Source organism: Dicentrarchus labrax, unplaced genomic scaffold (assembly GCF_905237075.1).
Source record: "Dicentrarchus labrax unplaced genomic scaffold, dlabrax2021, whole genome shotgun sequence".
Classification (NCBI taxonomy): domain Eukaryota; kingdom Metazoa; phylum Chordata; class Actinopteri; family Moronidae; genus Dicentrarchus; species Dicentrarchus labrax.
The window spans coordinates 13,580,870-13,603,823 of NW_026136703.1; the positions used below are offsets into that span (position 1 = coordinate 13,580,870).

Here is a 22,954-nt window from a genome sequence, read left to right on the forward strand (position 1 = left end):
AGTTCTGCCTGGCACAGCTTACACACTACCTTACTTTGGTCTATTTCCTGTGTTCTGGGTTTACACTGCTTTTAAAGTTGAAGGCACTGGTTTAACACTGCTGCTACCTGCTTCGGTTGCCATGTTGTTGTTGTTGTGTGGTTGAATGCGGCCTCCGTCCGTACAACGCAAATCACACAAAGGTGCTCACCGTGCCCCCACTGGCCAGCGGCTTGAATCGATTCGGAGGATTTAATGAATCGATATTGAAGTGGGATAAAATATATTGCAATGCATTGATGAATCGATATTTTTACCCACCCCTATGTACCATGATCTGTGGCTTCGTCTGAAGAAAGTTAGAAGCATCCCATGTTAACTGCAGCGGTTTCCTGCATCTACGTGATGATTTTCATTGTTTTCTTATGGGGGACTTTGATTTGTTGCACTGATACCTGCCACATAGCAACAAATATCGCTCCTGTTGTAAGATTGTTGTAAGATCTTGTGCTGAAAAGTACATTTTGTTCTGGAATGAAACTTAATGTTTTGCAGGGAATTCACTGTCATGCCCCTTAATTGCCACCATTAGTATGAATAACCCTTTCTTCTTAGAGCAACCGTATTTTCTTTATAGTCACAAATGGACTCTTATTTTTCTTCTCATGCTGGCATAGTTTTGCGTTGCATTTTTGTCCGATGTCATCAGTAGCAGAATCGCTTGTTTTTATCTTTTTCTCTTTCCTTATCAGCGTGGGGTGACATTCAGATGAGCCCATTCCCTCCCCTTGCCAAGCAATTTTGCATGCAAGCTATAAGCTCGTGACTCAGTATTCTCCTCCCACTGGACCTGAGCAAAGCTTTGTTGTACACACCTGTGTGTTTGGTGGTAGGATGTTTGCATTTTCAGTTGGGATCCGGTTAGAGTTGGAAAAAGGGTTGGTGGTTCAAAAGTCTACCACCACCTGTATGTGAACAATTTAATGTTCAAAATCAGGAATTTAAACAAACATATCCTTTAGCTATGTACTCAGCTACCAAACCATGTGACTAACCTATAACTCTGTATCGGTCTTTCAATCCTCATACCTGCATGTGCAGACTGGAACGTTTCATTATGTCTCTCCACCCTAAAAGGCTCCAGCCTCAGTTAGGAATGTTGCAGGGTGGGAACTCGCTTTAAATGATCTGTTCAGCATCATGAACACATGTTCTGAACTTGGAAAGGAGATCAAGTGCCCTCATACTGTGCCTCTAATATCTGTCACAATGGGCACACGTCAACGGGAGCTCTCTGCTTTGTATTTGTAGTTTGTTGTTACAATATATATTAACAATAAATGAGTATTATGATAATTTAATTTGCAACTGGTTGGAAGAAAACCTTATTAAAAGTACTCTCTAAAGGAACATACAGCCAAAGCTTATGGGAGATCTTGTGTTTTGGTTAAGCCACTGCATCTACTGAGCATATCACTTTCTAACCAACATTACTATTATAACGTTATTATCTTGTAACCTGTAATATTTAGTAATATAATAATACTTATTTTGTCCATCCCATAGATTTACCTAACTTACGTAGGGTTTAATAATAGTTGCATTGCTAAAAAGCCCTTTACCTTAGTGCATAGCCCTGTAGTCAGAGGAAGTCTGGTAATTGCAGACAACCACTGTCATAAATTTGTTTATTGAAATATGTGTATTGACATTTAGAGTTATGTGCCTCTGGATATTCTTAGTTGTTTCTATTTGAAGGAATATTGCCTGAGTAAGAGAGAATGGCATTGTACAAATTGGGCATATAATCAAGGGATATCACGGCCCACACTACTTTGTTGGACAGGTGTCACCCTTGTGACAATGTGGTTTGTTAGCTTCCTGCCAACTGGGTGCCCTGCTGTGCCAGGGCGGCTGTCAGCGCCACAGAAATCAATGTAGCCACTCAGATACAGTATGATCTGTGTGGCCCACAGACATTGACACTCATTTTTATGAAGCTGCCATGGTGTGGCACCTCACTGTATGTTGTTAGGACTGTATGTATCCCATGGGAGAGACAGGCCTCTGCACTGGCCTGTGTCAGAGCTATAATGGGAGCTGTGAAATCTGAACTGACACTCTTCTTCTCTCCCTTTCTTTCTCTCTCTATCACACACAGCCTGTCCCCTCTCAGTAACATGCTGTTACTACTTGGACTAATTCCTCCAACTGCATCTTTGTGCACCCACACAAAACACTATGTTCACCCACTCCGGTTCAGGGGTTCTGGTAGGAAGAAATGTGATTTATAGGTTCAAATTACGCACCCTGATTCCAAGCTGCATCTGCCCCAGGTCTGGTTGTATTTTGCTGTTTTGGACCTGCTTGTCATAAACCTTGAGCGGAGCGAAGGCCATATCCAGTATGAAGTGCTGCTCTTGAAGACATTGACCTGACAGTGTTCGTCAAGAAAATCCATAACATTTTACTGCATCTCATCTGGCCTCCCCCCACCTGTAGCGTAAGCATCCATCTTATGTCCAATGGACCCGCAACCAATTTCTCTGGCACAAAAGACAACCTTTAAGTTTAGTTCTTAGATCTCTGATGTTATTGAACGACAGATACTGATCCATCCCAATCCCAGTAGGACTTATCACAGTGTTTGACCATTACACATTCACACAATGAAGCGGAGCTGCCTTTGCTGATGAGCTTGCATTTTCAGGGGCAGCGTGTAACTGAATCAGGTCCAGTAACTTTGGGTTGAACATTTGCCGTCAAAGTCGACGATGCATGTCAACATCATGCCAGTGTGGTTTTCATGGTGACGTAATTTGCGGTTTCGTTTCAGGTCCAGCTTTGTTTTTCCTCAGTAATGCAAAGGCATCATAAAGTGCAATATCCAGTTTCAGACTGAAATGTGAAAATCAGCTGACTCATTCAGCCTCATGAGTGCCTTGTAGTCATCAAGTGCTGGGTGGTTCCAGAAATGGTGCTACTTAATGTAAATCAGAAATAGCCCTGTTAAGTGACCCAAGCAATCCTTCTGAAATGTATGACTTGCCAGAAAAATGGCTACTTTAAGTTTTCAAAATAACTAGGTTAAGAAAGTTATCAAACAGAAACATGGACATTAAGTTTTTCATTTATTATGGATCTTTCATTTATTATGGAAGTGTCTTTCCTCTGAGAAGGGACTTGTGCAACTCTGTAGGTCGTAGCGTCAGCTGTCAAGTCCTTCTACAACTGCAGCTGTTTCAATATGCAGCAGCTGGCCTCCTGATGAATCCCCCACACTGGCTTTTTCCACACATATACAATGGACCTTAACAACTTGCTGTTTGTTTGCGCAGCTCCTCATTGTCTTGCATCCTAATATATTTATTGTTTCGTGCCCTTATAGTACAAACAGGTACCGCTGTTATTGTTTTGTACAGGTTGAAACTAAATAAGTAATGGTATTTTGGCTGATTTACACTGTACATGCCCTTCTGTATTGTCAATTTAGATAGTATATTTTGTTTGTCGTATTAAACGGTCTTGGTAAAAGTAGTTTGACTTGATGGAGTTTATTGAGACTCGTATCTAGCAGGTGGACCGCACTACTGTCTACAGGATGTCTCTGAGGAGCGTGGCAGTGGGGAAATTTCCACCTGCACTGTTTTGTGTTTGTTAGACAATCTACTCCTGATAAGACGACAATGACGGCTTTTTTACCTTAAAATGTGAGATTCCCTTTGTCGTCTGGGTTATTTCATTGAAATAATTACAAATGGTAAATATTGACTGTTTGGATCCGTAGAGATTTTGGATGATGTAATGTTTTTAGTGTCAGCAGTGGCCTTCAGTACAGGACAGCAAGAGCATGCATATAAACAGGTGCAGAAATAGCTTGTGAGCTGATTATTGTTGATACGAGCGTGGTGGTACTGTAGAGAAAAATGGCTATATTAAATATTTCTACCTCTTGATGCTGAGAAATATGGCTGACAGGTTGCCGTCTCGCGCCCCATGATTAAATGCCAAAACAACAGAAAATATAAATTCCAACTTGCTTCTGTATCTCAGACTAGCAGAACATTATAGTTTCTGCTGAGGAATATGCGGTCAACATGCCGGTTTTGTAGCTCATCCATCATTCCAGTGTACCAGCGACATGTGATATAAAGATGCAGTCTTATCGCTACCAGCTCGCAGTGTACAGGCAGTGCTGCCGTGTGTCCTGTGGTCACAAAAGCCTCACTGCCCAGCTGTACAATCAGTCTTCTGTTTATGTGACATATTGTATTGCACTTTGTCACAGTCAACGGCCACGTCTTTTATCACAATAACAAGCCTGCTTTTGTTTGTCGCTGCTGCATTTTCCCCCAGGCTATTGTGCTGTAGGCCTCTGAGCCCACACAGTGTCGAGGGTTTAACTCCTAGCTTTGTCTTTATCCACTGACAATTCCTCGCTATCAGTAACATAAGTCAAACAATATAACACAACCAAGTGGATAGGTTAAAATAAGTTTGGACTCTGTGTTCAAAAGTGTTCTCATCTAATGGCGACTGGCCCTTACTATGACAATCAGGATTCTCAAAATGATTCGTAATATCTAATTTGCGCTAATGTTAACGTTTTCCTTCAACGAGTGGATTTTTGAAGTTGTGCTAAGGTTTTGGGAAGCTTTGCCAGAAGAATCTCAACTTGGCTTCCCTCTAAGGTACTCTGCTGCTGATTGAGTCCCCAGAGCCTCTTGGCTTGGGACCGCTGGTCTTACTTCTAAGCCCCGGGGTCTTGTCAGAGTTTCTCTACCTCCCTTTTGTCTTTAATTGGCTGCCCTCTGGGGAGTCTTATCCCTGCAATTGATTTCTCTCCCCCCTAGGTTCTCTCTAATGGAGTGCTGCTGGCTGCTGCCGTTATTATGATGCACAGTCAACACAAGCATGTGTGATTCCCCCTGGGGAATATGGAAAGACTTGGCTATGTTGTTAACATTACTGGGTGGCTGGCGGGCACAAACAGGCAAGTCTTTAGACTTTATGATCATGTGTTTAATGAGGTGACATTTGATCCAGAGGAATAGAAGAATTGACAATGGAGGAAGAGTGTGTGTTAATGGCCAATCCACATGCTAACCCAGCACAAATAGCATTGTGTAATACTTTATTTTTGATAAAGATAAATAGTCTGTATTGACTGATTAAGGTTCATTACATAATATGAGAGTAGATATGTTGGCTCCAGTTTGGACTGATGAGTTGACCGCTTATGATTTGTTAAAGCTTCTAATCTTTTTTTTATGCAAAGTCTGATAGTTCTCACTGAGTGTGCTACTTTCACACTAGCATTTGTTCCACTAGCTTCTGTCTGCATTCCTTTTATTGGCCTTTCTGAAAAAAATAAATCATGTGATCATTGAGGTTTACTTACCATATTCTAATCAGAATCAGCATCCACTATAGCATTTGCTATTGGAAGCTGAAAACTTGATTTTAACAAAAGTCTATTCATTTTTTAGCCTACTGCAGAAAGATTTACCGTTGCGGTAGTGCAGGTACTTCCTACTTACACCATCATCAACTTTGCTAACTTCAGCAGTTTCTTAGCTGTTGTCTCTGCTGTCTAAAATCTTCTACATTGTTCAATCCTCTCTGTCCTGCTGTTGTTACAGACCGGTCTGATGTTGCCTCTTGACTCGCCTCTTCTGTCAAGCCATGATGTTTACTGTGATGGTCAATGCTTATGGTTAAATACTGCAATAAAACAAACATTTTAAAGTTAATATAAATTAACAATGATATTTGATGTTTTTTTTTTGTTCTTTTTTTTACTGTTGCTGTTCTTATCTAAGCATATGTAGTGACCCACAAGACATACTGATGAGACAGTTTTCCAAGCCTGAATTAGGGTCAATTCAAATGTCAATGGGATTTTGAATGAGAGTTTGTTACTTGTGTACTGAACCTCGAAGCTCTGCTTATCTTTCTGTAGTTACCATGTCCACGCCCCATATTGTTAAGGTTAAAGCATGATGATGACTGCCATAGGTGTGGGTGCTTTCTTTCAAGCAATTAATGCAGTAATGGTATTGCAAAAACATTATTATACATACATACTACATACTAAAAACATCAATAATATGTTAAAGAAAATCTGTGTTATCATTATTATGGCACATCTTATTGTCAGCACAGGAAACATGTTTTCTGGAAATTATTTTACCAGCTTCAAATTACAGGCCAAGCTGCTAGACATTGCAGATTATTGATGGATGCAAAAAAAGCAAGCCCAGCTTTGAAGATTTGCCTCTGGTTATGATTGGGCCCTCACAGTTAATATGTGTGTATTTCCTACTCTCACTGTTGTGAGTCTGTCGCAAAGGTATTTTACAATCTGGGGCCTATAATTTCTCTACAAAACTTTTCGGTTATGTGCAACAGCTGCTGCTTTCTGGTTCATTCACCGTGCTTGTCCAGGAGTCCAATAGGATGAGGGAGAGGCATCCAATATAAATGAGAGGACATGAATATTTATTAGTTTGACTTTGTGCTGTCACTTGTAATTCCATTGAGGTAAGCCAGTAAGGGCATTTCAGCTGATTCACCTTCACAGGAACAGACAGACTCTACAACACATTCACCAAGCCTCTGTCAACCTACTTTTCAGTGGCTCTATGCTTCAATAAATAGTCGATCTGGGTATTGATCATCCCTAACTACAAGTTGCACTGTCAGCGCTTTCTGCCATTGATTACCTTGAACCTGATCACCTGTGCCACACACAGGTATTCAATCTGTGCTTAAAGGGGTATACCACGCAATTTAATGTGTTCAATTCTCTCTATTGTTGTTTAGTTGTTAGGCATGGGACAGTATGAAAATGATCAAAATAATTGATTCACAATATTATCGTGATAATCATCTAAATATGCTTACATTTTTTTGAAATGACACTAAAACATACTGGAATACCTTAACTTACACTGGTTTAAAAACTAATATTTTTGTTGGATCACAGATAAGGAACCTTATCTCCATGTTGTTCTTTAGTTTGGAATCTACAGTATTTTCTCACATTTAGGTTAACTTTTTTTGTGGAAGATACAATGGGCATACCAAGCCTTAAGCCATGGTGACAGGCTTAGGATTTTGGAATGGCTAAGAAGATGCGGGCTTCCCCTTGTGGCAATTGAAGAAATATAGGACTGTAGATATGTTTTTCAAGTCACTCATGAGGGGATAGAAGAGTTTTTTTTTTTTGGCCTTTTGTTGGCTTTATTTTTATAGAGACAGCTGTAGAGAGACAGGAAGGGTGGGTGGAGAGAGGGGATGACACGCAGCAAAGGGCCGCAGGTCAGATTTGAACCCGGGCCACTGCATCAACTCCTTATATGGGTCGCCAGCTCTACCAACTGAGCTAATCAGGCACTCTGAAAAGAGGTGTTTTTTATCGCGATACCCAATAATATTGTATATCTATCCATCACCCATCCCTTTTAATTGTATAGCACCTTTCAAACACAGGGGAACTTAGAGTATTTTACATAAGACAAGGCAATACGACAGAATTACATTTAACTTGATTAAAATAAATTGACTAAAAAAATAAATATGACTCATAACCAATCTTCAGTCGGTATCAGTGGCAAAAAACACAATGAGGGCATCCCTAGTATACTTACTGGGAGGCCTTTGTCGGCCCCTAACTTGCCGTTAGAAAGTCGGCTTTAGCTTTTGTTGAGTGACACAGTACTGTATTCAGACACTTTTGTTTCCCCATGCTGATTGTGTTACTCCAATCAATGAGTTATATCTGCCACTATTTGTAATGTGGAAAGTGGCCGCAATAAAATAACAACTAAATGGAGATGTTTTTGTTTCCCAGTTGCTCTCGTTCTCTCTCGTCAGCTGGGAAATAGTGAGGGAGATCAAAAACTTACTGTACATGATTTGGAACAAGCTTGTGTACACAAACTGCTTCTTGTATTGTTCTACCCCACATTGTTAACTCCTCTTTCCAGTAGTGATATATGTGACTGTACAACCACAGAAAGTTCACCCAACCAGCAAATGTCAGTTACTTAACAGCTTATGTAACATTAGCCTAGCATTTGCAGTCTTTTGTATCATTACAAAGACCTGTCTCTCATACCCTGTCCAGTTCTGCATTATTGAGACATTTTGGGGACCATACTTAGTGGATTTTTATGGTGAACTGCAGAGTCTTTATAAAGCCTGCACACACGCTGTAGATGTAAACACTAACAACTGGGGATCTGAGAACCTGACTGCAGAGTCTTGTGTGACTTTGTAAAGGCTTTGTAAAGATTTGTTGTTTAAAGGTTGTCACCTCACTCTTAGCACACCATTGAGGACTTTTGCATATACGGTTCTGTATCATAGCAACTGCTTTCTTTTTTAATCTAGGTAATGGTTGCCAACGCTAGGAGTATTGTATGTTTCTTCTTGGATTCTTGGAATCAATGCATTTTCCCCTGTGCACACAAACTATTGTTGCAAAGTCAACTTGGCTCGTAGTGCTCTGCTTCACAGTAATCCTAACTGAGCTAATGGGCAGATAAAATGCCTTTTATAACACTCTGGTAATGCTGACCTTTAGGTGGGATGGGGCAGAATTTGTGGCTCCAGTGGGAAATGGCATGTTTGTAATGTCAAGGACTGGGGCTTCTGAAACGCTAAGGGGCTGTGTCCACCAAAGCTTTTGGTCTTTGGTTTTAGTTAATAATGTTTTTGAGACTACAACACTTTGTGCTACTTTATTATCTGAGGCTGAACCATTTCAGAGCCTGTTTATTGAAGCAAACTTCTCTGAATCACTGTCCGTTTCATGTTGAGGAAATACAGCCGTGGCTCCACGTTCAAACAACATGAAGGGGGGTGATTAAAGTTTGGTTAGAGTCTGTCTCAGATCTTAATCTCAAAGTCCTGGCAGGATTTTTCTTTCAGAAGCTCTGTGTGAATGAAATATGGTGATCCGAGCAGGCCAAGTCAAGAATTTGAGAAAACACTCTCACTCACAGCCTTTTAGCAGCATTGGCCTCTCACACTACATCCACCATGCACCATTACAGCATAAAAGCAGCAGAAGTCCATCATTTAACTATGTTTTCTTAAAAATGGCTACTAATCGCTGTCTTTTTTTCTGGCCAACTGTAGCTGTAAATGTAAAAGGCAACAGTTATTTCTAGACGAACCAGTTAGTACCACTGTTAAACAATCATACATGGGGAAATTCCTGGTGAAAAGATGCAATATTTACCACCTATAAGAGCCTCAGTAGACTTCAATGCCAAGAGAAATTGCACTATAACGTAACTTAAAGGTCTCCATGATAACAAAATTGATCATAAAGTGTTTTTATATAGGTCTTGCAATAAACATCACCTATACAACAGTATTTGGCCCAATAATGAGTTTTGTAGGTTTGTTATTTCCCGGAAAAAAAATCCTGCGCTTGGTGGTGTATAGTTATGTGCTTCCAATGAAACGTTTTCTCAAATGTTCCTTTTAGTCTTTGAGTCCGAATCGGCTGCTGTGCCTGGCAGTTACTGCTCGCTGCTCTGGCTTTGTGCTGCTGGGTTAGCTCGCTTAACTAGAGTCTGTCGCGGAGCAGAGGCGCACGCTGGTTCAATAAAGAGCAGGTTGTCCTCATGGCTGTTCTCTGTGCTGAGCTAGTAGCTAGCTTCCCTGGTTAGAAAAACGCCGGCAGAGCTGATGCTAAATGGTGCCTGCTGAAGCCTGTGGGAGCTGACCAATCAGAGCAGAGGGGTGCTCATTCTCCACCCACATTTACATCATTGTCAGCTATTGTTTGTGGCTTGTTAAAAAGGCCTTTTGGAGAATTGCAGCAGTAGAATCTGCTTCGATTTGTTAAATATTATAAGAGACACGGGCAGTTTGTGATATTGCCACCCTGCTTTGGCAGCTAACATACAGTGTGAGCTAACTGGGCACAATCCTGGATACATGAGACTTTGATAAATGGATATTTTCTGTGTTGCTACTGTGGCTATCCAGTTTCCCTCTTTTACACTTACATTACACATTGCTGGGGTATGTCATCATTCATTTTCACTCATACTATCCCCTGGCAAGTCTGTGCTAGCTCCAGAATGGTCCATATTTTCTATTAAGAACACTTTAAAAAGTATCTCTCTCCTTGTGCCTCTCCAGCTAGTCATTTTATAAATCAAACGGCCGCCCCGCTGGCAGTTGTTTGCCGAGAGTTTTAATGTGCATATCAAAGGAGGCTGTCAAACAGTGGTCCCTGCTTATATTTTCATGTGTTCACATTACTCAGCAGTGTGGAAGAGACATGCATCCACAGGCAGCATGAATACATCTAATAGATGACATAATAATTGAGCAATATTTTCAGCAGTTTATTAGTTTATCTGCTGCGAAATGCTTTGTGGAACATACTGCATCTTTCATTTGGACATAATGTACATTATTACTTAAAAATATTTCCATTTCCTTCTCTCTGTTTGTCTGTCTCTGTCTCACTGTAATGAAACCAGTAAATCTTTTGAATGATACGGCTGGCAGTTGTTTGCTATGAGTTCCATATATCTAAAGGGGCAAGTGGTGTCAACGCTCTTTGAGTACAGGGACTAGGGTTGCAAAGGGGTGGACATTTTCCGGGAAAATTTCCGGAAACTTTCCATGGAAAGATAAGCTGGGGAATTTTGGAAACATTCCAATTTGGAAACTTTAATGGGAATTAATGGGAAATTATGGGAATTAATGGGAATTAACTGGAAAAGTTGGGTAATTCATACAATATTGAAATGTATTTTCTTTGTATTTGTACTACATTGGTCGTCTTAATGTTTTAAATGCTCTTACACACTTGTTTACATTGATGCTTTAGTCCGGTCACCAGTTTATGCATTGCATGGTGTTGCTGGGCGTGCAATACAATGTAAAGTTTTTTGTTTTCGAGCTGGTTTGCTAAACAGGCTAATGTAGCTAACAATAACACTAGCCTGCCACTGCCCCTGGTGGCCCCTGGTGGCCCCTGGGGGCCCCTGGTGGCTCGAGACAAACGCCACAGCACTTGTTGAAATTGAAATAGGCGAAAATGGCAAAATATTCTTGAAATGTAAGACTTGCAATAACGGAACTACTTGAAATGTTAGTGTTTCTGTAGAAAAACATTATTATTTCTCATTGAGCTTGTTTAGATGAGCTACAAACAATAACAACACAGCTGCTGCACTGGTGGCGTCCATGTTCTTTCCAACTCGTAATGCCCAAAGACAAATGGAACGCTATAAGTGGTACAAGCCAGGTAATTACGTCACATTCTCGCGTCAGAGCAACTTGGGTGGGGGATTTACGAGACAAATGGATAGCACAATAAGTAGTAGCCCAAACCATTGACCTTTAGCTTAACATGATGGTAGCTAGCATGATGCCTTTGATTTACTATGGCTATGGTTATGGTTATATGCGTACAATACAATTAACCCAAATAGGTTAATAGCAATGGGTTATTGTGGTGGTTACCTATGCTGATTACTGCATGTGTGCATGATATTGACGAAGATAGGGAGGACATTCAACTGAAGTTGCATTAAATCAGGTTGTTTTAAGAAAGATTATCCTGCAAGAGGTTTCTTTTCAACTACATGTAAGTTCCCTGTTATAGACTAACAGTATTATGACAAGCAAAATTAAAAAATATCCTGTTAATTCCCACATTTTCCCGTTAATTCCCATGGAAAGTTTCCAAAATTCTCCGGACTTTTGCAACCCTAACAGGGACAGAAGAAGAAGATAAAAGAAAGAAGCAACCTAGAGAGAGACATGTCTGCAATGCCCACACAGGAATCTCTCTATAGCACGTTGGCTGATTATGTATACAAGCGTTTGTCTTTCCTCCCTTCTCTACTGTACCGTTGCTATGTGTTTATTTTTGCACTGACATGGTAACCTACTGTACATATTAACCCTGAGTACACCAACCTAAGGCCATTCATCACGGTGTGAATGAATCCTGCTTTCTGACATTATTTCATCATTATACTTTCCCACTGGACACCAATATGACTTTTCTGACCAAAAGCAGCCCTGTAATCTTTGCTTGGGTCAGGTTCATGTGTTTCAAGAAAAGATATACACACACACAAACACACACACACACACACACACACACACACACACACACACACACACACACACACACACACACACACACACAGTATATATTGTGTGCATGGTTTTTGCCCAGTGCTGCTGGCTGCCTTGTGGGGAATGGTTGATTGTTTGGCTATTAATAGCCAGCCTGACCATAGAGCTTGACTGGGATCTGTGGATCAGCTCAGAGAGGAGAGAGCCACACTGCAGGCTTTAACACTGTGTGTGTGTGTGTGTGTGTGTGTGTGTGTGTGTGTGTGTGTGTGTGCGCGCATCAATGCTTGCTTCCCCTGTGCTGCTCCTATCTGTGTGGCACTGTTCGTGACAGCAACACAACCACATATTAAGCCTTTATGATTGTGTCTTAAACATAGACTTAGATATATATTTAAAGCCTCTGCTCCACTACCTTCATGCATCTACACTTTTATACAGCAAACAGGCTTGTGACTTGACTTGAAGTGAAGTATTTGTCAAAGTGTCCGATTTTTTTTTGATTTTTGTGTGTGGTGTGTTTGTGAGTGGGCAGAGGGGGAACGGCCAGTGGCACAGTACAAGTCAAAGCGTTGTTGTATTGCTGCTAAGAACAAGAATACTTTTGTTCCCATACTGTCAGTATGATCTAGTGTGCACACACACACACACACACACACACACACACACACACACACACACACACACACACACACACACACACACACAAGTCAGTCTGTCGCTAGGAGCCATGACCAATTGTGCCACATTTATTGGCCAAGACTAAAGTAGTCATGACATTGCCCGTGTCCCTGTCTGGCTGCATATAGCGTGTATGCACATGTGTTTGTTTGTGGGAGAACACTGGCAGACACACTGCTCTCATTTCTCTCCAGCCAAGGATGGGGTTGAATGGCAGAGGATGGAGCATCATTATGTACCAGTTGGCTTTTCTCACTACATTCTTCTATCACCGACTGCTAAGTGTCGTTTATTGCCTCATAGACAGTGCAAGTAATGGTTTTTCCTTGTACGATATTCTGCACTTTCTCTACATTTTCTACTATATTTTTCGACTCCCTTTCTCGCTCTCTGCTCCATCCACACCCTTTACGTCTGCTAACACTCATCAGCTGTTTTGAATCCTCTGTGAATTAGACATTGCTCTCTCTCTGGCACCCACCTAACATTAACTGCTGACAACAGGGTGTTTCTGTATGTGCTAGAGTACTCTCTAAGGAGGATCAGGACAGTATAGTCCCGTGTACCATATATTCTCCACAGCCATTTTTTGCGTAGAATACAGACTGTATCACTAGTTGAGTTTAACTTCAAGACTGCAAATCCCTCCCTGCTCTCTGGCAGCAGCGCTGTGAATATGCATGAGTCATTGTGGACTACAGCTGATGGAAATGAAATGAGACTGTGCAGAACAGGACTGTAGCGTCATAGGCTGTACAGGAGGGAGGAGTCGGGGATGGGGGTGGGTAGTGACTTAATGACATGGAAAAAAGGATTTTATGCTAATGACTCTCTAAATTTATCCCCCAATTTGTGTAGACACACACACACACACACAAACAGAGGCAGGCACACATGCACGTACACACGTACAGACAGGAACCCACCAATCGCTGTGAGTAAGGCTTAGATAGAGAAGCATATACTGCTCTTTGCTAAAGGAGCTATTTTAGTCTCTGGGTGCTAAACATGGACTGTGCACAGGGAGGGGAGAGAGGAGTACTATTTATGAATAGTGTGCGTGTGCGTGTGCGGTGCTACTGGGGCTCATTGAAGAAGTAAAAGTCATTACCCGAGCAAAGAGCTCTCCCTTGGGAAAGGTGTCCTGCACCTACAGAGAGCAGGTCAGACTCAACAAGCCTGTTTTATTGAGATGTTTATCTGTCTCAGTGCCCCATGGGAACCTTATGCACTGCATTTTCTCTACACTCTCACACACAAATAAAGGTTAGATAGTGTCAGTAGACAAGACAAGAGTTTTCAGTTTCTACATATCAGCGAATGATGTTCTTAAGATGTGTTTGACCCTGTCTTTCTTTACAAATCTGTAGTTAGTGTTTAATGCTAATGAGCAAATGTGAGCATGCTAAAGTAAGATGATGAACATGGAAAACATACTTACTAACATCAGCATTTTAGCGTTGTCATTGTAAGCATGTTATCATGCTGATGTTAGCATTTAGCTCAAAGCACAAGCTCTGCGTATGATCAGGCTCACAGAGCAGCTAGCATGGCTGTAGATTCTTGGTGTTGTTTTTATAGAATCGGAAAGAGGTAAAGCTATGCCCAAAAGACAAATGACTCGCCATCCGTCATCCCTCCTGTGCCATGTTCCTTTCTTCACAACCTCACCGCCTGGGTTGAGCTCTAATCCAACATGACATCTCCAGCTCCATAAGTTAGACTTAGTGCCCTTTAAACAAAATCACGACTGTGGGTGAAGCACTTTTTTTGGTTCTTTTTTAGGAAAAAAACTATGGGGGTGAGGAAAATAAACAGAAAAACAGAAAGTGAGTGGAAAAACAGGGGTTTTTCAAGTGTTGTGAGTATGACGTTAACAAAAAGTGCTCTAGCCCTGAGGGCCTTTATTTTCCCTCACATGTACACAGACAGAGAGACATGCACACTATTTCCCTCAACAATGAGCTTCAGGAAGCTGGCTTATCTCTGTCTTCCACTGCATCCACAATGACTTCCTCCCTCCCCTTCAGCTTCTTTCACTCTGCCAGTCTGTGTGTCAGTCTATAATATAGCTTCTTAAAGCTGAGCTGAGCCCCGTGCCACAGCTGCCAGGGGGAACTGCCTGATAGCTTATTGCCCTTAAGCACTAATCGCTCACTGGTGCCCGCCACCCATCAAAACATCTGCATGTTGTCTGTCTCCCCACATCTCTCTGATCCATGCTCACTGTAATGATATGCGATTGACCTGCTAAGACACACTTATCTGATATTGAGATAAACTGAGAGCACGCTGAAGACGAAGGGAGGGGAAAAAAAAGCTCTTCTGTTAGGGTGGGGTTCTCACCAACCCTGTTTGGGGCAGTTTATGTGTTAACACAGGTGATGAGTAAGAAAATAAATGAACAATGGTCTCTGTCCTCTGCTAAGTACATTTTAATAGAGTGAGACTGGCAGGTTACCAAAATCTCAAATGTCCAACTTCTGTCTATAATTGCGTAGTTTTTATGGTTTGAACCACAGACACACCTACAGTTCATTCAGTGTCTTTGGTCCATTGACCCTTGCCCAATTTAGTCTTTTTTCCCAGTACCATATTTCAGTGGGTTTTCTGCAGTGCATCTTATCCAAAAAAGTGGTTTTCCTGTGGCTGCCTTTGAATCTCTCACAAACTGTTCTGCAGCACAGATATCCTGCCTTACACTCTGAAACAATAAGAGTACTGTACCCCAGGGTAAGGTTGACTTTAGAGTGAATCAATAATGGAAGAGCAGATACATGTATTATGAATGAAGAAACAACGCACCCTGGCACAGGAGCTTGTCGATTGCAAAATGTTTATTCAGTAAACTACTATGTCAACACTGGTGACAGGCCGAGGGGAAACACTTTTAACCATGTCTGCTAACAAATCCTGTGAAGGTCATGAATGATTTTGCCTCTTTGGACTTTCAGATCTTATAGTTTTTGTCATATGTTGCAATGTCTAATATTCTTGTGTTACCGTAACACCACCACCCAGGAGGCAATGGCGGTTGCTGTACATCACACAATTCTTTGCATTTATACAGAAGGCACCTTTAACGTGAGTCCAGAATCACAGCCAGGATGCTATGGTGTCAGTTCACAGTGTAAAATCACATCTGTGAGTGAAATGTAGCAAGTCGACTAGCATGTGGTCTCATTATATAACGGCTGCTCCGGCAAAAGAACCCGTTCCAAAAACAGTTGTGTTTACTTTGACAGCAGTCTCTACCGCTGGTGTTTATTTCCAATATCAGTCTTCCTATAACACAGCATTTCACGGATCTAGTTTAGCTCCATTCAAAAACGGCTTTGGCATTTGTTGCAGTGACATCTCAGTAGCTGAGGATTGGTCTTTTAATAATTTGAATCGCTGTCAAGTACTTTAAAAGCAATTATGTTTCCAACTTTGTGCTGAGGAGAAGAGACTCTGACACACAGCATGTGGTGGTGAGAGATACTACAAGGTGTCACATTTTGTTTTATAAGGGATAATTTTTTGGCATTTTGTCATCACGAGTACTCCGGTGGTATTGATATTAAAGCACAAACGCTATGGGAACACTTCATAATATGTGTGCTCACCTGTCACTATAAGTATGTTCACACACATATTGAGATTATGTGTTTTTACAGTACTGTCTTTAAAGAGGTTTCCCTGTTCGTTAATTACCCGAGCTTTCTGTGTGACAGTGTGGCAGTGAGTGCAGTTTCAGGGCGCCCGAGATCTCTGATAAACCAGCCAGTAATCAACAGGTCCAATTACAAGCATCCACAAGTAGGCAACAGCGGGCCTTTTTCACAGTCGGCCGGAGCGATTTCCACGCAGCTCATCACCACTAAAGCTGCTCTATTTGAAAAGCAGGCATAGTTAATCTTATCAACAAACACAGACTGGCTACTTGAATATTGAGAAGTTTATGCTTATAAAGTATTATTTTAAAGTAATGTTGTATATGTGTTCTGTTTGGCCTGTCAATATCAATATTCTCTCTTTTATACTCTGACTGATTCGTGCAATTTTGGGAAAACAGACTTCTTCAAAATCTTCAATTACCTTAATACGTACATTTTTTCACAACAATCCTTAAAGTAAATCTGTGTGTAATTAGGTCATTAACAGTGAGAGTTCAAGCTGCTCAGTGAAGGGCTGCTCTGCAGGTTTTTCATGAAGCTACCTGCTCTGATCCTGTAGTTCCAAGCTCTGTTACACTCTACTCTATAGTAATTATTCATGCTTCATTATAAAAACCATTGCTGCCATAAAAACCTACTCACTGCAGTCTTATGCTTCAGATCACATAAAAAGATTAAGAACAGATAATTCACCACTGATAAATTGCTCAGTCAAGTAGCCACCCACAGCCTTGCTTTGCTGTGAACAATACAATTCCTCTGTCACGCCCTTCCAGTCTCCTACATGAAATTCTTTCCTTACAAAGCAATGTGTTGATATCTAGGGAGGGGCTGATTTCACTCTTTCTTGCTCCCGGGCTGTTGCAAAGACAGAAGTTCCTTATGTTCAACTTCCAGTTCATTTGTCATTCCTAAAGTTTATTGTAAGGAAAACACTAACTTAACATAATAACCTAAGATCTATCTATCTATCGTATAACATAACTCTATTTTTGATTCTTTTAACAACATACTATACAAAATATGTTTGTCTTAGCTGTGAAGGCATGGATATGATTATGCACAGGGAAACTAACTTGATTCATGCTGTAATCATATTTTTTTTTACCTCTGTTGGTCACATTAATAAATCAGTGACTCTAATAAGTCTTGGTTGTTTGCTGGTTTGCAAATGAGCCAGTCATTCTGTGTGCAGGCGCGAAGGGCTGTAAAGTCAGCTTTTCATTCAACCAACTAGCAATGTCCTTTCCTCTAAGAGAGCAGCTTGAAGTAATCAAAGCGTGAAATGACATCCAAAGCTGTGGATTGGGTAAATACTGCTTGCATGAGAAAGGGTAGCCAGAGGAGGTCTATTTGATGTGACTCGTTGTCATTACCAGGGCATCATATTTTATTTTTAGAACTTAGATTTAAAGGAAGAGGGGTCGCTTTGCAGATGAACCTGGGTTTAATTTTGCCTGATTTGTCACTCTAGAGAGAGTTATTCACATGAGGATGAAATCAGTTTGGATTAAATCCAGACCTACATGCTGTATTATTCATGGTTGAATGATTGAAATAGCTGCCAGTCTGAGTAAACACTAACATTTATTGGCACATGGGTGGGTTGGGCTGATTGCCCTTTATCCACAACCAGCCAGATATATTACTGGCAGTTTGCTTTTAGATACCATAGAAACTATCTGCAGCTAAAATGACACGCCTTGATAGAAAACCAGTGGCCTGGATTAATTTTTATTTGCTTTTAGTTTGCTTTTGTGTCAGACAGTAGCATCAGGACCTGATCACAGCCTTTGTTTTTAAGGCTTAGATTATTTGTTAATTATACTCATCTTAGTCCCAACTGGGTTCCTCTCTTGAACAATACCAATCATGACAAAGGAAGGCCAGCTCCTGTTACAGAGGCTCATGTGCTTTGTTTGTGTGTTTGTGTGTCTGTGCATTAATGTATACATGGACACCCCCCTCCTTCCCTTATTTACTGCCAAATGCCATCTGATATGATACATTTAGGCTAATGCTGCAGATGTTTTGTCGCTACATCGTGCAGACTAAAGGACCTACATACTTAAGGCTATATCTGTCCCTCTCCCTCTCTCTCCCTCTCTCTCTCTCATTAATCATGCAGGATCCATAGATAATGGATGGTGCTCATGGTGTCTGTAGCCTTTCACTACTTACTGGCCAGACGGATCTGTTAACATGACCTACATACATGGACAGCCATTGTGCCTTCAGACATGCATCGCTGAACGTGACATCAAACAAACATGAACGGTTCTTAGTGGATAAGTGTTAATTTCACCTCTTACAGTATTTAGTGTAATGTGATATATATATATATATATATATATATCACATATGTTTTTTCAGTTTGTCTTGTGTCTGCTATGCTGTTTCCAGCTTCTCCTTCTCTTTTGTCCCAAAATCAGCCTTTAAATACACTATAATTTAGACGGTCCTTTTAAAAAGACGTGCACAGTCACTGAGCATGTATGACCACAAATGTGAAGTGATGTCATTGTACTGGAATAACTGCTCTTGCATGGCAGTTACTCATATAGGCCTTGTATATTGTGTCTGTGTGTGTATTTTGCATCTGTAAATGGAGATTGAAGTCAGAGATGGTTGACTGAGAGAGGAAATGGAGAAATAAATCTAGAAGCCTTTACTTCACATTTATAGGTATGTGTTAGTGCAAGCTTGTAGTCTGATGATGAGAGTGATGAATAGCTCAGCCACATGGGACGCAGAGATCCTTGATAGCAAGACACATCAAATATCATCCCTGAATCATCACTGTTAATGGGCTGAAAGAACATATGCAGACATATACACAAACACAACACTGTGTGTTACCTATGATGTCAGTGAGTGATAATTAAACAAGACTGTCTACAGGGAGTTGGGCTGTAGTCATAATGGTTGTTGAGTCAGTCTTCAAATAATAAAATTTACAGGGTAACATGATCCAGTCAGATCAATAGGACATCATATATATATGCCCCTCTTTGCTATCTTACGCCGTATGGTTCGGGATGAGTAGAGATAAAGTGCTAGTAATCAAACAGAGAGGTTTCCGTTATGTTCCCCTCGATGGTTCCAGTCAATCTCACTATTGTCTGGAGTAAAGCCTCTTTGCTGTGCCATTTGGAGACATTAGGAGATGAAATAAGGTCTCCAACACCCACTCTAACCCAGCCTGACCTGTCAGCCAGAATGTGTGGTCTCAAAAACAAATGTATATAAAAATAAAACACAATAACTGTCCCGATCAAGTTTTTTTAGCCCCTGGTCCGATCATTTAATATTGAGTATCTGTTGATTTCGGGTCCTGAATCCAATACTTTTTTTAGATAATACAGGGCTCAGTGCAAACTTCAAGTACGTTAAAGTTATTGACCTAGTGTATATGCTTGACATCTGAATAGCTCTGCATTGCATCAAGAACAAAATGCCTACATCAAAGCTGTTCCTTAACGTTTTTTTTTGTTTTTTTTACACAAGCTGTTGCTTCAGTGCAGCCTTTGCCTAAGTTACCTGATTCTCTGTAGTTTATTTCCATCGTTTATTTCCATTGTCTGTACATCTTTTGTGTGGATTACATTGATTAATTTCTCTTATTGGCTTTTTGTTCGCGGGGCTTTTGTTGCACTTGCAGTGGCGTGTGGCTGTGTTGGCTCTCTACCGCTGTCTCTGTTCTGAACACAGGCAGCCTCGCCCGCAGCTCTCACGTTGACACAGCTCAGAGTGGAGAGGCAAACAGCAAACAGTTGACGATAGCTGCACATGAAAGCTTTGCGAGTAAAAACAGCTGTGTGACAGCTGACGTAAAACAAAAGATCGAATTGGGTCGATTAAAATTCAGTATAGCCAATACCGATCAGTTAAAAATGCGTTGATCAGCACCAATACTGATTGTTGACAACACCTGCACCATTCTTAGACAAGGTTCATCAATTGTCTTATTGTTTACTGGGAGAGAGAATGCAGTCGAACCACACCTGTGTTGTTGCACCTTTTAGCTAGGGCTGCTCGATTATGGCAATAAAAAAAATCGCGATTATATTGTACAATATTGAGATCACTTTTATTTGACATGACTTCATGCCTTTATTAAGCTTGAACCATTGGAAATAAAACTTGATTGATTGCCCAGCCCTAGCTTGTTTGCCAGTAGCTAACAATGAACTACCTACTATGTAGTTAACCCTGCACTGATGTACAGTTGGAGCCTGTAACCCTCTGGATGCTACAAGCTTTACTTTCCCTTATGGTTGAATGGTTATGGTTGAGAGTAACACTACTATTTTAATTAGCAATGTAATTCTCAGTGATATATTATATTCATACCTTGGGGGACTCCTTAAGGAAACATTTAGCCATAAAGATGTTTTATGCTACTTTTGTGTTGCTGACGTCTGGGATTTACCTTGTTGTGTGTTCACAGTTGGTGTTGTGCTAATATTTATAAAGGTCAACTTTGTGGCTCCCTCTCTCTCTCATTATTTCTCACTATTTGTTTATCTGCATTAATATCACTCTAATCCCAGAAGTTGGCGAAGGCCCAGCTCCAGCCATCAGTCGTTTTGGATTCAGCCTGGTTTCATAAATCTGTAACATTGTTTTTGTGTGTCCCTCTGTTCAGGTTAACTTTGTGGCAGGTCAGCTTTTCGCTCTGCTGATGGCTGTGTGGTTTCGGCTCTACCTCCACCCCAGTAAGACCAGTCCTTTCATCAGACATGTGGTGGCCACTCTGCTGGGCTTCTACTTGGCTCTCTTCTGCTTTGGCTGGTGAGTCACTGCTCTGTTTATCTCGCAGCTCTTTTCTTGTCATCACTGTCATTTTATACTCTGCTCCTTCCTTCCTTCCTTCCTTCCTTCCTTCCTTCCTACAATATTATGTTTGTGAGATCGCTTTCCTGCGGACTGTGACCGTGTCCCAATTTCGTGCTATTGTAAATACATTGCTATTGTATTGGCATATGAAATATTATGTAATGAAAGGAAATGTTACATAATACAGTGTAATGAAGCATCCATTTCTGCTTCAGTTAGTAATTTCCTACATTTCCCAGAATGCTTCTCCATAAACCCCAGAGTACCTGAGCCTTTCAGCCAGAGCTGAAATGATTAGTCGGTTAATCAATTCAGAGAAAGTTAATTAGAAGCTATTTTGATAATTGATTCATCTTTAAAATGGCTTATTAAGTAATGATGCCAAAATGTGGCTGGTTCCACTTTCTCAAATGTGACAATTTGAAGCTGTTTGTAACTGTGATAGTAAACTTCAATACATTGCCTGGGGCTCTGGCAAATCAGATTGGGTATTTTTTTACAGTTTTTTTTTTGTTTTTTTTTAAAAGACAAAAGTGTTTATTCATTAATCAGAATGAACAGATGAATTGATCATGAGAACTATGTTTAATTGCAGCCTAATTTCAGCTGTCTTTTCTACATGTAGATGTACCATTTGGGAGTGAAAACACTCTCTGTTTGAACAAAACAGAGCTTCACACCTCCACAGGTTTTGTGTCTGCACTGCATAAATGTATAAGCATACAAAGAAAGACTGAATCCAAAGAGACTGAATAGTAAGTGAAAGTGCATGCTATATTTGCACCTAATTTGGTCTTCCGGACTGGGTTAATGTTTAGGGAACCCCAGACCGGATGTTTTGCTGGCTTGCTAGCATTAGCAACATGCTAACCTGCTGGGTCTTTGAGCTCTGCTTTAAGTGTAAGGGCCAACAACTGGTGAGTGATTGGATTTGGACAGATAGCACACTGTGTTACCTGAGCAGAAAGTGTAAACGATAAGGCGGCAAACATTTTGTCAAATGAAAAACCAATACATATTGCATTCTTGCATCCTAATTATGAACTAACAAAGTGGCTAAGTGTTGCATTAGAATTATTGTGAATTAAATTTACTGCTTAATAGTTGACATAAAATTTCAGTGCTCATTATTTATTATTTATTAATTAATTAGTAGTCACTTACACAGTCTGAAATGGCTTACTGATTGTTACAGCGTCAAGGTAGATTTTCCCATGAAGTACCGCAATTAAATGAGCTATTTCACTGCTAGTTAATGGTTGTATCATTGGTGATAGTTGTTTTGAGTAATGGGTTTGTCTTTCATTGTCTCATTAGCTACTCCATTGAGTTTGCTGTTTCTTATTCGGTTTTGTTCTCCAGTCATCATCCAACACCCTTTTCCTTGTTTGCTACTTGTCTGCCGGCATCATCCTTCTCTCCTCTCACTTCTGCCGCCTCCCCTCACGGCCCTTCCCCTCCTCACTCTCCCTCAACCCATCCTCATTCTCCTCATCCTTGCCAAAGCAAATGGGTCGATCGGGTAGTAACTGATATCCAATTAGAAAGCTATTGCCCTGTAATAGACAACCCACTGTACCTCTGGCAGAGTGCCTCTCAAAGTACTGCGTGTGTGTGTGTGTGTGTGTGTGTGTGTGTGTGTGTGTGTGTGTGTGTGTGTGTCTGTGTCT

At 40.8% G+C, this 22,954-nt stretch overlaps 1 protein-coding gene across 3 annotated transcripts in view; it reads left to right on the forward strand.

Annotated features, from left to right (window-relative positions):
* mboat2a (membrane bound O-acyltransferase domain containing 2a) overlaps window positions 1-22,954 on the forward strand; it is a 43,696-nt gene that overhangs the window by 2,332 nt on the left and 18,410 nt on the right. Inside the window, exon 3 of one of the 3 annotated variants that reach the window (XM_051391315.1) lies at window positions 21,094-21,239. The exons of 1 other annotated variant lie outside the window; for it this stretch is intronic. In XM_051391315.1, the coding sequence (XP_051247275.1) occupies window positions 21,094-21,239 (146 nt within the window). Of the gene's footprint in view, window positions 1-21,093; window positions 21,240-22,954 lie in introns of those variants that run through there. One more of the 3 variants, XM_051391322.1, reaches the window with a different exon arrangement.